Here is an 18,705-nt window from a genome sequence, read left to right as displayed (position 1 = left end):
AAGGGGATAGAAAGTATCAGGGTTGGGGTGGGACTGAAATATTTGCTGGAGTGGCCAGGGGTGTTTTACTGAGGCGGTGACATTTGAGTAAAGAAGTGAGAGATTGACCTTGTGGTTAACCAGGTCCATCCTGAGTTGGGTGTCTCTCCCTGGTCCAGTCCTCATGGCCAGGTGGCTGGTCTCACAGTCCAGCTGCAGCTGCAGAGGCCAAATCCTCTGGGTGAGGGGCAGGTCTGAAAGGAGGGGGATCAGGTGAACAGGGAAGACACCCAAAAAGTGGCCACCGCAGAGAGCCTTTGTGACGTGTTACCTAAGGAGAACTGGCTACCACCCAGGTCTAACCTGGTGACTGGTGTCTGCATTAGCTTTGCCTTTGCCTGACTGAGCTAAAAAGTTAAATCCTTGGCTTTTATTGAAGGTTAGCTATATGGGAGTCATCTCCGCATTTACGATCAGATGGTGCTGAGAACATTTTCTGCTGTATCATGACGCTCGTCTATAATGTTTCTATTTTATTTTTTCATTGTACTTTTGATGAATCTTTACAGAACAAACTAGCTTCTCAGTAAATAATCAATACACGTATTGTTCCATGACATTAGCTACCAACCCCACGACATGTCAACACCCTCCCTTCTTGACCTTGGGCTCCCAATCACCAGCTTTCCTGTCCTCTCCTTCCTTCTAGTCCTTGCCCCTGGGCTGGTGTGCCCCGTTAGTCTTGTTTTGTTTTATGGGCCTGTTTAATCTTTGGCTGAAAGGTGAACCTCAGGAGTGACTTCATCACTGAACTAAAAGGGTGTCCGGGGGCCATACTCTCAGAGTTTCTCTAGTCTCTGTCTGGCCAGTAAGTCTGGTCTTTTTTTGTGAGTTAGAATTTTGTCCTACGTTTTTCTCCAGCTCTGTCCAGGACCCTCTATTGTGATCCCTGTCAGAGTAGTTGGTGGTGATAGCTGAGCACCATCTAGTTGTACTGGACTCAGTCTGGTGGAGGCTGTGACCAAATGACTGAATCATTTGGACTAATCTTTCCCTTGTGTCTTTAGTTTTCTTCATTCTCCCTTGCTCCTGATGGGGTGGAGACCAGTGGAGTATCCTATATGGCTGCTCACAAGCTTTTAAGACCCCAGACGTTACTTACCAACGTAGAATGTAGAACTTTTTTTTTTTTTTATAAACTATGTTATGCCAACTGAGCTAGATGTTCCCTGAGACCATGGTCCCCACAGTCCTCAGCCCAGTAATTCAGCCCCTCAGGGAATTTGGGTGTGTCAGTGGAGCTTCCATGACCTTGCCTTGTACAAGTTGTGCTGGCTTCCCCAGTATTGTGTACTGTCTTACCCTTCACCAAAGTTACCACGTATCTATTGTCTATTTAGTGTTTTCTCATCCCCATCCCTCCCCTCCCTCGTAACCATCAAAGATTGTTTCTTTTTGTGTGTAAACCTTTCTCATACAATATTTGTCCTTTTGTGATGGACTTATTTCACTCAGCATAATGCCCTCGAGATTCATCCATGTTGCGAGATGCTTTGCAGGTTCGTCATTGTTCTTTGTTGTTGCATAATATTCCATTGGAAACCCTGGTGGCGTAGTGGTTAAGAGCTACACCTGCTAACCAAAAGGTCGGCAGTTCAAATCCACCAGGCACTCCTTGGAAACTCTATAGGGCAGTTCTACTCTGTCCTATAGGGTCGCTATGAGTCAGAATCGACTCGACGGCACTGGGTTTGGTTTTTTTTTGGTTTAATACTCCATTGTATGTATGTACCATAGTTTATCCATTTATCTGTTGATGGACATCTAGGTTGTTTCCATCTTTTCGCTCTTTTGAACAGTGCTGCAGTGAACATGGGTGTGCATATGTCTATATGTGCGATGGCTCATATTTCTCTGGGATATATTCCTAGGAGTGGAATTGCTGGATCATATGGTATTTCTATTTCTAGCTTTCTAAGTAAGTACCATATCGTTTTCAAAAATGGTTGTACCATTTTGCGTAAGAGTTCCAATCTCCCTGCAGCCTCTCCAACATTTGTTATTTTCTTTTTTTTTTTTTGATTCGTGCCAGTTATGCCGGGGTGAGAGGGTATCTTATTGTGGTTTTGATTTGCATTTCCCTAATGGCTAGTGATCTTGAGCATTTCCTCATGTGTCTGTTGGCCACCTGAATGTCCTCTTTGGTGAAGTGTCTGTTCGTTTCCTTTGCCCATTTTTAATTGGATTTTTTGTCTTTTTGTTGTAAAGGTGTTGAATTTTCCTGTGGATTTTAGAGATCAAACTTTTGTTGGATGTATCACAGCCAAGATTTTTTTCCCAGACTGTAGGTTCTTTTTACTCTTTTGGTGAAGTCTTTTGATGAGCCTAAGTGTTCAATTTTTAGAAGATCCCAGTTATCTAGCTTATCTTCTGGAGTTTATGTGTTGTTGGCCATGGTTTGTATCTTGTTAATGCCATGTATTAGGGTGTCATGGATTGAATTATGTCCTCCTGAGAATGTGTGTATGAACTTGATTAGGCCATGTGTTGTTCTCGATTTTGTGATTTTCCTGTGTTATAAATCATAATCTCTGCCTGTGATTAAAAGGATTAGGGTGGGATGCAACACTCTTGCTCATGTCACCTCCCTGTAAAGGGAGTTTCCCTGGGGTGTGGCCTGCACCACCTTTTATCTCTCTTGTCTCTCAAGAGCCGAAAGGGAAGCAAGCAGAGAGTGGGGACCTCATACCACCAAGAAAGCAGCACCGGGAGCAGAGGGCGTCCTTTGGACCTGGAGTCCCTGCACCTGAGAAGGTCCTTGACCAGGGGAAGATTGAGGACAAGGTCCTTCCTCCAGAGCTGACAGAGAAAAAGCCTTTCCCTGGAGCCCATGCCCTGAATTTGGACTTCTAACCACTTTACCGTGAGGAAATAAACTTCTCTTTGTTAAAGCCATACACTTGTGGTATTTCTGTTATAGCAGCATTAGATGACTAACACATAGGGCCTTTAACATTGATCCTATTTTTTCTTCTATGAACTTCATAGTTTTTGGCTTTACATTTAGGTCTTTGATCCATTTTGAGTTAGTTTTTGTGTATGGTGTGCAGTATGGGTAATTTTTTTTTTTTTTTTTTTTGCAGGTGAACATCCAGTTTTGCCAGCACCATTCGTTAAAAAGACTGTCTTTTTCTCATTTGATGGACTTTGGGCCCTTGTCAAAGATCAGGTGACTGTAGGTGGATGAATTTACATCTGGGTTCTCAATTCTATTCCATTGGTCAACATATCTGTTGTTATACTAGTACCAGGCTGTTTTGACTACTGTTGCTGCATAGTAGGTCCTGAGGACAGGTAGGGGGAGTCCTTCTACTTCATTCTTCTTCAGTAGTGCTTTACTTATCCCGGTTTTCTTCCCTTTCCATAGAAAGTTAATGATTAGTTTTTCCATCTTTTTAAAAAGAATGCTGTTGGTATTTGGATCGAGATTGCATTATATTTGTAGATTGCTTTGGGTAGCACTGACATTTTCACAATGTTGAGTCTACCTATCCATGAGCATGGTATGTTTTTCCGTTTATGTAGGTCTCTTTTGGTTTCTTGCAGTAGTGTTTTGTAGTTTTCTTTGTATAGGTCTTGTACATCCCTGGTTAGATTTATTCCTAAATATTTTATTTTTTTAGGGCCTATATAATCTTTTTAGACTTGTGTTCTGGGAGTTCCTAAGGAATAGTAGGTGTCTTTTTTTGAATGAGGGCTTTAAAACTTGTCAGATTTCCCTTTTGTCATAGTTTCAAGGAAGCGCCCAGTAACTATAGTTACAATGCACACCTGAGCTGGGCTGGTATTTTTAAGAAAGACTATTCCAAATGATCAGGAGTCCTGGTGGCACAGTGGCTAAGAGTTTGGTTGCTAACCAAAAGGCCAGCAGTTCAAATCCACCAGCTGCTCCTTGGAAATCCTATGGGGCGCTTCTAGTCTGTCCTATAGTGTTGCTATGAGTTGTAATCGACTTGACAGCAACTGGTGTATGAAATGATCAGAAGGGAAATAGTCAAAGGGTAGTGTGCATCTATGTGGTTAGAGATCTCAAACTCAAATGCCCTAGTGTCCAGAGAGTTAACAAACATTATGTAGGTGGGTTTAAGATTGTCGTTGTTAGTTGCTGTCAAGTTGATTCTGATTCATGGCGACCCCATGTGTGCAGGGTAGAACTGCTCCTTAGTGTTGTCAAGGCTGTGACCTTTCGGAAGCAGATTGCCAATCCTGTCTTCCGACAAACTTCTGAAACAAAAGGTTCCAACCACCAACCTTTTGGCTAGTAGTCAAGTGCTTAACCATTTGCCACCCAGAGAACCAGAGGTTTAAGATAGTAGGTGCAGACCGTGTTGAGTTCAAGTAACTTAGCTGCCTGGTTACATTGCCTTTTAAGACAGCAGGCTGACCAAACAAAATAGCCAAGTAGAACAGTTTGGAGGCAGGCTGGCAGTTGTCAGACCTTGGAATCTGTGGGGTCCCTATATAGAATATCTCCCTGCTTGAATCCACCTTGCCCTCTGCACTGGGATAGGGCCTTCCCCTCCTACTTGGTAGTGCCAAAGGTCCCTCTAGACTTCACGTCGGGAAACACATGAGTCCTCTTTCCTGCTAAAGCCCACCTCCTGAGATCTGTTTCCTGCTGATGTCTGCCTCTTCTGAGGATGTCAGTACTGGGAGAGTATGCCTCTTCTAGGGGAGACCCTGCCCCTAACCCACAGGAATGCAGCCAGCTAGGTCCCCTGCAAGACAGCCATGTCAGAATGCAAGACGGCAAGCCCAGCCTCAGTACAAGGATGCACACACACTTTTCGGGGGAGAATCGGGGGACTTACCATGTATTTTGTGTTGACAGTGGAATGGAGGTACCTTTAAGAACAGACACAGGTGTTTCCAGCATTGAAATGGTCTTTCCCAGAGTACACCTTGTTATGTGAGCATCTTGATTTTGCAACAGTATCTTATGAATTTGGTTGCTATGAGTCAACCCCCCTGTGCCAGGTTACCCTTTGGCAGCTAAGCACTTGAGTTACAGTATGGCAAGGCCAAGGGGACTGCCCCGACAACCCCCCGCACCCGCAGGTGCCCCGCCTTTCTCCTTGCAGCACGCACCTCCCGCAACCATTCCTGTTCCTAACCAAAAGGTGACCGAGTGGTCTTGGAAGTTTCAGAACTTAATATTTACTGAAAATGAAGTCCAGTACATGGCATTAAGATGTCAAACAACAACACTGAAGGAGTCCTTGCAGTCCCCGGCCGTGTTTAGAGTAAAAATAGCAACGTGTTCCAGAACCAAAAAAGAAATCTAAACTTCCACTCTTCCATTTGTAAGAGACTACATTGTAAATAGTGCCTTATCCCAGGGGTTGAGTTTTCGTGCAGTTTATACCCTTTGGACTCCAGTACTTATAGGTATTGCTCTCAGGAAAACAAAATTGAAAGCAGCCCTGTATTTGGAGACAATACTGAAGCATTTTGTGCCATAGGTGTTGAGCAGAAAGGATTTAATTATAGACAACTGGATTTGAAATCACCCCTGGTGGTGACCTCAGACTCCATTTCTGGCAGGAGGAGGGTGGAGATATGTGTGCTCAGCCAACTGGTCAGTACTGGGGGGAAGGGCACCCAGTTAAGGAACCTGAGCCAATTGTCCTGTTGCCTGCAAAGTGCTTACCACTGGAAGCTACTGTTTTGACCACAGGCTTTTATTTTATTTTTATTGTACTTTAGATGAAGGTTTACAGAACAAACTAGTTTCTCATTAAAGAGTACACATACTGTTTTATAACATTGGTTAACCACCCCACGACATGTCAACACTCTCCCTTCTCAACCTTAGGTTCCCTGTTACCACCTTTCTTGTCCCCTCCTGCCTTCTAGTCCTTGCCCCTGGGCTGGCGTGCCCCTTTAGTCTCATACTGTTTTATGGGCCTGGGCTGACTTTTTGTGTGTGTGTGTGTGTTTTAGGTGAAAGTTTACAGAGCAAATTAGTTTCTCACTCAAAAATTTATACACTGATTGTTTTGTGATGTTGGTTGCAATCCCTGCAATGTGTCAGCACTTTTCCCCTTTCCACCTGGGTTTTCCGTGTCCATTTGTTCAGTTTTCCTGTTCCTTCCTGCCTGCTTGTCTTTGTTTTTGGGCAGATGTTGCCCATTTGGTCTCGTATAGTTTGTTGATAAAAGAAGCATGTTCCTCTCATGTGTTATTGTTCTATAGGCCTGTCTGATCTTTGGCTGAAAGGTGAACTTCGGGAATGGCTTCAGTTCTGAGTTTAGAAGGGTGTCCGGGGGCCATAGTCTTTGGGGTTCCTCCAGTCTCTGTCAGACCAGTAAGTCTGGCCTTTTTTGTGGATTTTAATTTTGTTCTACATTTTTCTCCTGCTCTGTCCTGGACTGTCTATTGTGATACCTGTCAGAGCAGTCAGTGATGGTAGCTGGGCACCATCTAGTTCTTCTGAGCTCAGGCTGGTGGAGGCTGATCACAGGCTGACTTTTCACTTTCAGGAGCCTAAGTGCTACAGTGTGCCCTGGTGGACAGCTCTGTTTGCCCTGCTGGCTCTGCAGAGGCTTGCTGAATGCCTCTTGTGTCAGGCCTTGTTCTAAGCACTGGGGATTCAGTGATGACCAGGATAGATAAGGCCCCTGGCCTCATTGAGCTTATAGTATAGTGGGGGAAGAGAAGTCAGTAAACAAGGTACTTTGGGGTGGAGATAGGGGGTCGGGACAGCCCTTCTGAGGCCTGAAGGGCCAGGAGCACTCAGTCATTTGGAGAGAAAGAGAGAAGAGCAAGAGCTGGACTCTGAGGCAGGAACAAGCTTGACATACATGAGATACTCTCAGGAGGCCAGTGTGTCTGAAGTGCAATGAGCAAAGGGGGAGCATGGCCCAGCTAAGGTTAGAATGGGGACAGAGGAGAGCTCCAACAGGCGCGGAAAGGAAGCTTTTAAGCAAGGAGCTGCATCTTTTGATCATAGAGCTCTTTCTGGAGGCAGTGCTGAGAGTGGACTGTGGTGAGTGAGAGCAGTGCTGAGAGTGGGCTGTGGTGAGTGGAAGCAGTGCTGAGAGTGGACTGTGGTGGGTGAAAGCAGTGCTGAGAGTGAACTATGGTGAGTGGCGGCAGTGCTGAGAGTGGACTATGGTGAGTGGGAGCAGTGCTGAGAGTGGACTGTGGTGGGTGGGAGCAGTGCTGAGAGTGGACTGTGGTGAGTGGCAGCAGTGCTGAGAGTGGACTGTGGGGAGTGGGAGCAGTGCTGAGAGTGGACTGTGGTGAGTGGCGGCAGTGCTGAGAGTGGGCTGTGGTGGATGGGAGCAGTGCTGAGAGTGGACTATGGTGAGTGGCGGCAGTGCTGAGAGTGGACTGTGGTGAGTGGGAGCAGTGCTGAGAGTGGGCTGTGGTGAGTGGGAGCAGTGCTGAGAGTGGACTGTGGTGAGTGGCGGCAGTGCTGAGAGTGGGCTGTGGTGAGTGGCGGCAGTGCTGAGAGTGGGCTGTGGTGAGTGGCGGCAGTGCTGAGAGTGGGCTGTGGTGAGTGGCGGCAGTGCTGAGAGTGGGCTGTGGTGAGTGTCGGCAGTGCTGAGAGTGGACTGTGGTGAGTGGCGGCAGTGCTGAGAGTGGACTGTGGTGGGTGGGGGCAGTGCTGAGAGTGGACTGTGGTGAGTGGGAGCAGTGCTGAGAGTGGACTGTGGTGAGTGGGAGCAGTGCTGAGAGTGGACTGTGGTGAGTGGCGGCAGTGCTGAGAGTGGACTGTGGTGAGTGGGAGCAGTGCTGAGAGTGGACTGTGGTGAGTGGGAGCAGTGCTGAGAGTGGGCTGTGGTGAGTGGGAGCAGTGCTGAGAGTGGGCTGTGGTGGGTGGGAGCAGTGCTGAGAGTGGGCTGTGGTGAGTGGGAGCAGTGCTGAGAGTGGGCTGTGGTGAGTGGCGGCAGTGCTGAGAGTGGGCTGTGGTGGGTGGGAGCAGTGCTGAGAGTGGGCTGTGGTGAGTGGCGGCAGTGCTGAGAGTGGGCTGTGGTGGGTGGGAGCAGTGCTGAGAGTGGACTGTGGTGAGTGGCGGCAGTGCTGAGAGTGGACTGTGGTGAGTGGCGGCAGTGCTGAGAGTGGACTGTGGTGAGTGGCGGCAGTGCTGAGAGTGGACTGTGGTGAGTGGCGGCAGTGCTGAGAGTGGACTGTGGTGAGTGGCGGCAGTGCTGAGAGTGGACTGGTGAGTGGCGGCAGTGCTGAGAGTGGACTGTGGTGAGTGGCGGCAGTGCTGAGAGTGGACTGTGGTGGGTGGGAGCAGTGCTGAGAGTGGACTGTGGTGAGTGGCGGCAGTGCTGAGAGTGGACTGTGGTGGGTGGGAGCAGTGCTGAGAGTGGACTGTGGTGAGTGGCGGCAGTGCTGAGAGTGGACTGTGGTGAGTGGCGGCAGTGCTGAGAGTGGACTGTGGTGAGTGGCGGCAGTGCTGAGAGTGGACTGTGGTGAGTGGCGGCAGTGCTGAGAGTGGACTGTGGTGAGTGGCGGCAGTGCTGAGAGTGGACTGTGGTGAGTGGCGGCAGTGCTGAGAGTGGACTGTCGTGAGTGGGTGCAGTTGTGGAAGCAGGCAGGAGTTGACTGCCTGGTCCAGAAACCAAGGAGATCCCTGTTTGTTTTTCTTTCCTAAGAAATGAGCAGATTAAATGCTTGCACCTGCCTCCTGCCATAAACACTGTAGGAGTTAGTTATGACCTTATCATTGACTTGTTGGCCCAGGTAGGTGATTATGGGGTAGGTTTGGGGTGGCAGCAAACAGGCAGGGGGAGGAGCTGTTTCTCACACAATACCTTATTACTCATAAGAACACTATGACACTAGAGTTAGGTGTACAAAGAGGAGGCTAGACCCGATTTCCCAGGCAAAGAACAACTCCCCCAGGCTCTTAGGTGCCTTGTTCAACTACCTCCTGGCCTCCCATTCTTTCCTCGAGGAAGCACTATCAACCAGAACAGGGAGGGTAGCTAATACACACACTGATCAACAGGTAAATAATAATACAGGACTAGTCCTGGTCCTAGGAACCCTGGTGGCACAGTGGTTAAGCGCTTATCCATTAACGGAAAGGTCAGAATTTCAAACCCACCAGCTGCTCCACAGGAGAAAGATGTGGTCAGTCTGCTTCGTAAAGATTTTTGTAAAAAATATTTTATCTTGTTCTAGGTGGACATTTACATTACAAATTAGGCTCCCCTTTAAAATTTTTTGTACAAATTATTCCGTGCCATTGGGTACAATTTTTACAATATGTCAGCATTCTCATTATTTCCATTCTGTTTGTTCTATTTCCATTGATCCAGCTTCCCCTACCCCTTTTTGCCTTCTGATCTTTGCTTTTGGGTAACTGTTGACCATTTGGTCTCATATAGTTAATTGTTTAAGGGAGCATATTACTCATGGGTGATACTGTTTATTTTATAAGTCAGTCTATAATTTGGCTGAAAGTTGATCTGCAGAAATAGCTTCAATTCCAATTTCAAAGGGCATTTTAGGGCAATAGCCTCAGGGATCCTCTAAGCACTATCAGTCCAGTAGGCCTGGCCTTTTTAGGAATTTGAATTTTGTTCTACATTTTTCTCCCATTCTATCCAGGACCTTCTATTGTGTACCTGGTCAGAATGGTCAGTAGTGGTAGCCGGACACCATCTAGTTCTTCTGGTCTCAGGTTTTAAGAGGTTGTGGTTCATGTGAGCTATTAGTCCCATGGACTAGTTTCTTCTTTGAGCCTTTGATTTCCTTCATTCTTGTTTGCTCCATACAAGTAGAGACCAATAATTGTATCTTAGGAAAAATGTAGAACAAAATTCTAACTCCCCCCCAAAAAAAACAGACTTACTGGTCTAACAGACTGGAAAAACTCCAAGAGTACGGCCCCCAGACACCCGTTTAGCTCAGTAATGGTTTACCCTTCAGCCAAAGATTAGACAGGCCCATAAAACAAAACAAGACTAAAGGTGCACACCAGCCCAGGGGCAAGGACTAGAAGGCAGGAGGGAACAGGAAAGCTGGTAATAGGGAACCCAAGGTGGAGAGGGGGAGAGTGTTGACATGCCGTGGGTTTGGTAACCAATCTGTGTATTAATTGTTTAACGAGAAGCTAGTTGTTCCGTAAACTTCATCTAAAGTACAATTTAAAAAAAAGGTGTATCTTAGATGGCTGCTTACAAGCTTTTAAGACCCAGACACTACTCACCAAACTCAGATATGGAACATAATCTTTGTGAATTGTGTTATGCCAATTGACTAAGTTGTCCCCCAAGGTCCATAAAGATTTACAGCCTTGGAACCCCTGCGGGACAGTTCTACTCTGTCCTATAGGGTTGCTATTAGTTGAAATTGACTCAACAGCAATGGGTTTGGGTTTTTGGGTTTAGTCATGGTGCCAAGTAGACTTAAGGTGACCCTGAGTGATATGTGACCTTGCTGCAATAAGGTCAATGTAGCAGGGTTTTTGGGTAGCCTGAGGTGGAGGGGAATGTGTGTGTGTTTTAGGTTGATTAAAGAGTCTCATTATTTTCAAGCTCCAGTCCCCATGCTTTAATGAGTTAGCAGTGTGAAGGGTTGCTGATAAATTCAGCTGCTCCTCAGAGACAGACCACATGTTTGGTGGGGTGAGGGAAGAGAGGTAGAGGGTTGACTCCAGTGATACATGGCACAGGGCTGGAAGAGCTGCCTGAAGAGACATGTGAGCAAACTGAGAGTGAAGGCTGATGCCCTGGGTCATCAGATGTTTGCTGGACATGGGGAACAACTAGCATGAGGGAACCGGCACTCACTGAGTCAGGATCCCCACGGGGTTAGGAGTTCCCAGGTGATTGCTGCTCGGCCTGGCTTGGAGATCACTGGTCTGGTCCAGCCTGCTCATATTACAAATGGGTGATGGCTTGTCCAGGGTTGCCCAGTGAGTTAGTGACACAGTCAAAACCAGAAGCCAGGCACCCCAGTCTCCTGAATCTTTCCATTACATCAGGCTGTGGGGTGGGGGGACTGGTACCATGCCTGGACCTGGGCAGAACAGACAGAGCCCAGTTTGACTCTTACAACCTGGGGGAAAATGTCCTCTCCTGCCTAAATATCTGAAGGTAACAAGGTCACGCTAAGGCGCATTTTGTGTTTCAGAGCCTGCCAGGAGGAAGCTGATCATTCTACTGGCTGTTGCCACAATGTTGACTGCCCGCCTCTCCAGACCTCTGTCACAGCTCCCAGGGAAAACCCTGAGTTTCTATGATAGAGAAAATGGAGCAAGGTAAGAAACTGTTGGTGGAGGTGTCCTTGAGGGTCACACATGGATGTTGCAGCTGGTGTTAAGGCCTGACTCTCAAAGATGTCTCTCAACTCCCCAGCTGTTTACCAGCAAAGGAAATTCAAAGGCGTCCACAGAAGGCAGAGACCTCCCCAGATTCATAGGCCAAAGAAGCGTATATTTCACAACTGCTTTTTTACAAATGTGTTCTTTGGACACTTTTTATCTGCAAAACGAGAGCAAAGGTTTCCTATATACCTTTCACCCAACTTCCCCAAATGTTAACGGTTTTTGAAACCATAGCACAATGATCAAAACCAGGAAGTTACCATTGATATAATACTAGTAACTAATCTACAGACCTGATTCAGATTTTGTCAGATGTCCCACAGTGTCCTTTCTCTGGTCCAGAGTCCAGTCCAGGATCCCACATTGCAGTTATTCGTCGTGTCTCCTTAGTCTCTTCCTGTCAGGGAGAGTCCTTCAGTCTCTACCGTTCATGATCTTGCCACTCTGGAAAAGTACTGGTTGGTTACTGTAGACTGTCTCTCAGTTGGGTTTTGTGTGATGTTTCCTCAGGTTTAGATTCGGACTCTAGACTGTCTCTCAGTTGGGTTTTGTGTGACGTTTCCTCAGGTTTAGATTTGGACTTTAGACTGTCTATCAGTTGGGTTTTGTGTGACGTTTCCTCAGGTTTAGATTCAGACTTTAGACGGTCTCTCAGTTGGGTTTTGTGTGACGTTTCCTCAGGTTTAGATTCAGACTTTAGACTGTCTCTCAGTTGAGTTTTGTGTGATGTTTCCTCAGGTTTAGATTCAGACTTTAGACTGTCTCTCAGTTGGGTTTTGTGTGATGTTTCCTCAGGTTTACATTCGGACTTTAGACGGTCTCTCAGTTGGGTTTTGTGTGACGTTTCCTTGGGTTTAGACTCAGGTTGTATGCATTTGGCACGGATCCCACAGGAGTGACGTGTCCTTCCCAGTGCATCACATCAGGAGGCACATGATGTTGATGTGTGGCATTACCTTGATCGCTTGGGTAACTGCCTTTTTTAAAAACACATGAAATCAGTTAACTAAAATGCCCTGAGTCTTCACTGAATTGTTTATGTGTCAGTTAGAGGAAGCATTACCCGGACTCGTTGCCATCAAGTTGATTCTGCCTCGTAGCAGCCCTATAGGACAAAGCAGAACTCCCCCGTAGGGCATCCGAGGAGGAGCTGGTGGATTCCAACGGCCGACCTTTTGGTTAGCAGCTGTAGCTCTTGATCACTGTCCCAACGGGACTCCAGAAGAAACATTATGTACAAATTAAACAAACTGCTGTTCTTCTTTGGGAGCTTCTGGAATTGCCTTTCCGGGGGATTCAGTGTCCCCTGTTACCCTGTTTTCCTCTTTTGCAGCCAAAGAGCAAGAGAAAAAATAAACACGTTTTTCTTCCTGTCCTTGTTAGTTACCATTGAGTGGGATCCAACTCAGGGCAGCCCCGTGTGTGCAGAGGAGAACCGCTCCACAGGGTTTTCAAGGCTGTGACCTTTCGGAAGCAGATCACCAGGCCTGTCTTCTGAGGTGCCGCTGGGTGGGTTAGAACCATCAGCCTTTTGGCTAGTAGGCGAGTGCTTAACTATTTGTGTCACCTAGAACTACAGGTACCCTGTTTACTGAGGGGAATGAAATCGTCAGGTTAAATGTAAAGTCCCAGCAGCTAGAAAATTGATATTTTCTGTGCCACTAAACATGTTTTTTTTTTTTTTAAACATGTTTAGAAAAACATATAATATAGGCTTTTGGCAACATTTACTTAAAAGCATTTCTACAGGATAGAGAAGCTTGGTTGGAGATGGGGCTTCAACTGCTGGAGGGCATCATTTGAGAAGAGTTCAAATGGCCCTTCCTGGGCTGTTCATTTCAAGGCCATTGCCACTCCAGAGGGAACAAAACCTGGCTCTGTTGTAGGGCTTTTGAAAGAAGGAGATTTACTGCAATTTTTTTTTTTTTCAGTGAATGATTCATTGAAATGACAAATCTGCTTCAAAAATGACTTTTAGAAACAAGTGTTAACTTTGGTGAAGGGAAAGACAGCACACAGCATATGGGAAGTCAGCACAGTTTGACAAAGGCAAGGTTATGGAAGCTTCATAGACACATCCAAACACCTCGAGGGACTGAGTTACTGGGCTGAGGACTGGGGGACCATGGTCTCGGGGGATAGCTAGGTCAATTGGCATAGCATAGTTCATAAAGAAAATGTTCTACATCCTACTTTGGTGAATAGCATCTGGGGTCTTAAAGCTTGTGAGTGGCCATCTAAGATACATGTATTGGTCCCATGCTGTCTGGAGAAAAGAAGAGTGAAAAAAGCCACAGACACAAGGAAAATATTAGTTCAAAGGATTAATGGACCACATGAACCAGAGCCTGAGGTCAGAAGAACTAGATGGTGCCTGGCTACCACCACCAACCGCTCTGGTAAGGATCACAATAGAGGGTCCTGGACAGAGCGGGAAAAAAATTACAGAGCAAAATTAAAATTCATAAAAAAAGACCAGACTTACTGGTCTGACAGAGACTGGAGGAACCTCCAAGACCGTGACACCCAGATACCCTGCTAACTCAGAACTGAAGCCACCCCTGTGGTTTACCTTTGAGCCAAAGATTAGACAGGTCTATAAAACAGTAACACACACGAGGAATGTGCTTTTAGATCAGTCAAGTGTATGGAACACCTGCCCAAAAACAAAGATGAGAAGGCAGGGAGGGACAGGAAAACGGGATGAATGGACACAGAGAACCAGGGGTGGGAAGGGGGAGAGTGCTGACATTGCGGGGATTGCAACCAAGTCGCAAAACAATTTGTGTACAAATTTTTGAATGAGAAACTAATTTACACTGTAAACTTTCACCTAAAGCACATTAAAATTTTTTTATTGTGCTATAAAGTGAAAGCTTACGGTTCAAGTCAGTTTCTCATACAAAAACTTATACACACGTTGTTATGTGACCCTAGTTGCTCTCCCTACAATGTGACAGCACACTCCTCTCCACCCTCTTGTCACCCTCTGCCTTTTCATCTTGCCTCCAGATGGGAGCTGCCCACATAGTCTCATGTATCTACTTGAACTAAGAAGCACACTTCACCAGTGTCATTTTTTGTCCTATAGTCCAGTCTTATCTTTGTCTGAAGAGTTGGCTTCGAGAATGGTTCTAGTTTTGGGTTAACAGAGAGTTCCAGGGCCATGACCTCTGGGGTCCTTCCAGTCTCAGGCAGACCATGAAGTCGTCTGGTCTTTTTACTAGATTTGAGGTCTACATCCCGCTTTTCTCCTGCTCCACTAGGGATTCTCTGTTGTGTTCCCTGTCAGGTCAGTCATTGATGGTAGCTGGGTACAATCTAATTCTTCTGATCTCAGGCTGATGGAGTCTCTGGTTTATAAGCACATTAAAATTAAAAAAATAAATGGCTTTTAGAGATTCCTGGAGTTGATTTTATAGAGGAGAAAGTAATCCCAAAACCAAAACCAAACCCGTTGCCATGGAGTCAATTCCGACTCATGGCAACCCTTTTAGGACAGAGTTGAACTGCTCCATAGGTTTCCAAGGAGCAGCTGGTGGATTTGAACTGCCAGCCTTTTGGTCAGCAGCTGAGCTCTTAACCACTGCACCACCAAGGCTCCTTACAGAGGTTTATCCTCAAATTAAAGAGAAATGAGGCATTAGGTTAGCTTCTGGCTCATTTGAGGGTCTTTTGGGTGGATTGTAGAAATAACTAGGTTAGGGTGTTCGGGGCAGAGGGAAAGTGTGGTAGGAACAGATCTGAGTGTTAAGTACATTCAATGTCCTCAGGGTGAAAGTGTCAGTAGGGGTCAGGGAAGTGGTGTGTGAAGGAAGAGGAAACGGTGGGCAACCACTGTGCCTGGGCTTAGACAGGTCAGGCAGGCCTCTGTGGTTGGGGAAAATCTTTAGCTTCATCAATTTACTTGAATCTCAGTTGGAAAATTAGACTATGAGGCCCTCAGTTGGAAGGGCTTCATACTCTAACGCCACCTGGAAGTAAATCCTGTCAATAACATCCTCAATAATGGGCCTTACAGCTTCCATTTGAGTATCTCCAGTCTTTGGAAGGAAACCCTGGTTGTGTAGTGGTTAAGTGCTACAGCTGCTAACCAAGAGGTCAACAGTTCATATCTACCAGGGGCTCCTTGGAAACTCTATGGGGCAGTTCCACTCTGTCCTATAGGGTCACTATGAGTCGGAATCGACTCGACGGCAACGGGTGGTCTTTGGAAGCCTCCTGTTCTTGGACAGCTCTATTACAAAGATCTTCTTTATATCAAGCAGAAATCATTCTTCTCTAAATGCTGCCTCTTGTTCCTGGGTCTGCCCTCTGTATTCATACTGAACAAGTTGATCCTTCATCCCCATATATCCTCATGATGACATATTTGAAGGCACATGGTTACGTTACCCCCAATATCTACCCACCGCATCTTCTCTGATCCATCTGCAAGTTTTTTCATTATCTCACGTGGTTTTTCCACACAGCATCCAGGTATCCTTCCTCCCTCCCTCCTATGTGGCCTGTGCTCCTTATTAAAATGTGGTGCCCGGAGCTGAACACCTACCACTGTTTATATGACCCAGAGAACGAGTCACCCAGGACACATGCAACTGTCCGTATGCAAACCTCCCCTGGTGGCCCGATGCTGCCCCCTGCCCGTGTCCCATCATCTGACCACCCATTTTGCTTCCTGGCTCAGCATGGCCCTCAGATTTTGGATTTCTGGCTGTGTCCAGAGGCTTTGGTGTCTCCTAAGTGACTTGCAGATAAGTTCCCCATCCAGGATGCCACCTCCTGGATCCTGATTACGCATACTGGCTGACTCAGCCCCCATGCTGAGCTCTGCTTGCCTGGGCGGGACACACAGTAGCCCAGGGGCAGCCTGCCCAGGCAGAATGCAGAAGCGCTTCTGCCTCCCTCAGCCTAGGTTCTTTCCTGCCCAGCCTATGCTCACACAGCTTCTTCGGGCAACTACATCCCACTTGTGATTTATGGTTGACCAGACTAAACTTTCTCCACAGATGCTGCTGTGAGGCTGTATTTCTCCCAAACTGCACTTGTGACACTGCCACTTGTCCCCCTGAAACCCCATCTTGTTAGATTCAGCCTGTCAAACTGCCTCATGACCCCTCTCACCAGAAGGCTGGGATTCTGATTGTTGCCGATTTGTGATGGCAGGAACAAAAGTGATACTCAGACTGGTAAGAGGAGAAGCAGCCAGAATGAATGCCCTGGCAAGCATGGCATGGCATCTCAAAAAGGTGGCCCAGAAAGTTCCTGGAAGCCACGTTCTTCCACAGGCCCTTGGGGAAGTGCCAGACTGCACCTCCTCCACCTGTTCCCGTTTTGTTTCTGGGCCAGGGCAGAAATCAGGAAGCTTGACTCCTCTGAATCTGGCGGCCACCCCTTTGGAATTCTACCCTTCAGGATGTTTCCTGACGCTCCTGAGTTTAACTTGTACCACCTGAGAGACTGGCATAGCTTTTGGTGTAATCTGCTTGCTGCCACTGCAGGACCCTCCTGGGCAGAGGGGACCCTCCTGGGAAATACACACTATTTTATATCATGGGCCTGGGCTTAAGCCCTCAGGGCACGCAGCCCTGCTCGGTGATGTTAGGTTTGCATCACATTAAGAGCAGAGTTCAGGGCTAGTGTGGCTTCAGGGGACCCGGGCTCCTTTTTTCTGATCTGCCGTCCTGAGGGCAGCTCTCACCCACAAGGTCCCATGATGCGCCTGCACCTCCAGCCTCAGTCCAGACAGGAAGAAGCAAAGCAACATGGAGGAAGGGAAACAGAGCAGCCCTTGTATTTGGAAAGCAAAATGTTCTTAGCAATCATTGCAGAATTCTGCTTGTACCTCATTAACCAGGAGCAGGTCACATGACCACTAGTTAGCCTATAGTCTGGAAAGGGTTGGGGAACATTGCTACCCCCAGACAAAGTCCAGATTGACAGTGAAACAGATGAGAAGAATGGGTTTTGGAGGGCAAACAGCACTGTCTGCTGCAGCTGAGCTAGGCTGTGGCCTAGAGCTGATTTTATCCCCAGAGATACTTGGCACTCAAGAGGCTCAAAAAGTCCTTTTTCCCCCTTCCCAGCAGTGGTTTTCAGCTCTGGTTGCAGATTAGAGTCACCTAGAGCACTGTGGGAAAAGAAATCCCTGTACCCTACCCCTGGAGATTCTGATTTAATTGGTCAGGGGTGAGGCCAGGGATGGGGATTGTTTATAAAGCTTTCCTGGTAACTCTTTTAAAACTATTTTGTGGAGAATTTCAAACATATACAGAAGTAGAAAGATGTATTGATCCCTGGTATACCTACCACCTAGGCATCAACAATATCAGCTCATGGTCAGTCTTGTTTCATCTGTATCCCCACCCATTCTCCTTCCCCAGCCCCTACTGGATTATTTTGAATCCAATCCTGGACATCATATTCCATTTGTAAATATTTTAGTATGTATCTCTAAATAATAAGAGCTCTTCTTAATAACACAACCATAAAACCATTCTCACATTCCCAAGTGATTCTAATAAAGAACCAGCAAGGAGAACCTGAGAACCACTGCTCTGGACCTAGATCTACCAGCCCTTCACCTGGACCTACTATACTGGAATCACCTGAGGTGCTTGGTTAAAGGTGCAGATTCCCAGGTGCTACCCTTTCCTCCTGAATCACAGTATCAATAGGAGGGACCTGGAGTTTACATTTTAACAAGCTCCTCAGGTACTTGTTAACTAAAGTTTGAGAATTGAGGTGCTAAGGCCTTCCCAGACCCAGTATCGGTACTAGTTGCCCTTGAGTTGACTCCAACTCATGGTGACCCCATGTGTATCAGAGAGAACCGTGCTCCACAGGGTTTTCAGTGACTGTTTTTTGAAAGTAGATCACCAGGCCTATTTTCCAGTGTGCATCTGTGTGGACTCAAACGTCCAACCTTTCAGTTACCAGCTGAGTGTGCTAACCATTGCAGCAACCAGGGGCTCCCTGAGACTGAAAAAAAAAAAAACCCCAACCCACTGCCGTCGAGTCGATTCTGACTCATAGCGACCCTATAGGACAGAGTAGAACTGCCCCATAGAATTTCCAAGGAGCACCTGAGACTGAAGGCCCTTCCAAATTGAGAAGCACCTCTAAGCCAGGGATACTGTAGTAACTGCAGGAGCTCCAAAGTGAAGAAAAGAAATAAGAGCAGGATGAGGCAACCCCAGCAGTACCAGGAGGGAAAGGCTGAGAGGCCAAGGAGTGCCCACTAGGGTACTCTCATGCAAGCTGGAGCGTCTTGGCCACTTTTTAGCCTCGCATTGCCCACTGTGTCAGGGTTGCTCTTTGGGGTCAGGTGTGGAGGGATGGAGTCTTGTGCTCTGTGTAGAAGTAGAAACATGCCA

The 18,705-nt window shown here is 46.9% G+C and overlaps 1 protein-coding gene across 5 annotated transcripts in view; it reads left to right on the top strand.

The window, feature by feature from the left end:
* BDH1 (3-hydroxybutyrate dehydrogenase 1) overlaps nucleotides 1-18,705 on the top strand; it is a 54,666-nt gene that overhangs the window by 2,901 nt on the left and 33,060 nt on the right. For 2 of the 5 annotated variants that reach the window (XM_049879890.1, XM_049879909.1), the window contains exons 2-4: nucleotides 2,690-2,902; nucleotides 3,123-3,214; nucleotides 11,137-11,263. In XM_049879890.1, the coding sequence (XP_049735847.1) occupies nucleotides 11,181-11,263 (83 nt within the window). In that variant the 5' untranslated portion in view covers nucleotides 2,690-2,902; nucleotides 3,123-3,214; nucleotides 11,137-11,180. The remainder of the gene's footprint in view (nucleotides 1-2,689; nucleotides 2,903-3,122; nucleotides 3,215-11,136; nucleotides 11,264-18,705) is intronic. The other 3 variants (XM_049879899.1, XM_049879917.1, XM_049879927.1) reach the window with 3 other exon arrangements.

This window comes from Elephas maximus, chromosome 1, assembly GCF_024166365.1.
Source record: "Elephas maximus indicus isolate mEleMax1 chromosome 1, mEleMax1 primary haplotype, whole genome shotgun sequence".
In the NCBI taxonomy this organism is placed as follows: Eukaryota; Metazoa; Chordata; class Mammalia; order Proboscidea; family Elephantidae; genus Elephas; species Elephas maximus.
The sequence above is the reverse complement of the archived record's forward strand: the minus strand, read 5'-3'. Positions and strand labels throughout refer to the sequence as shown.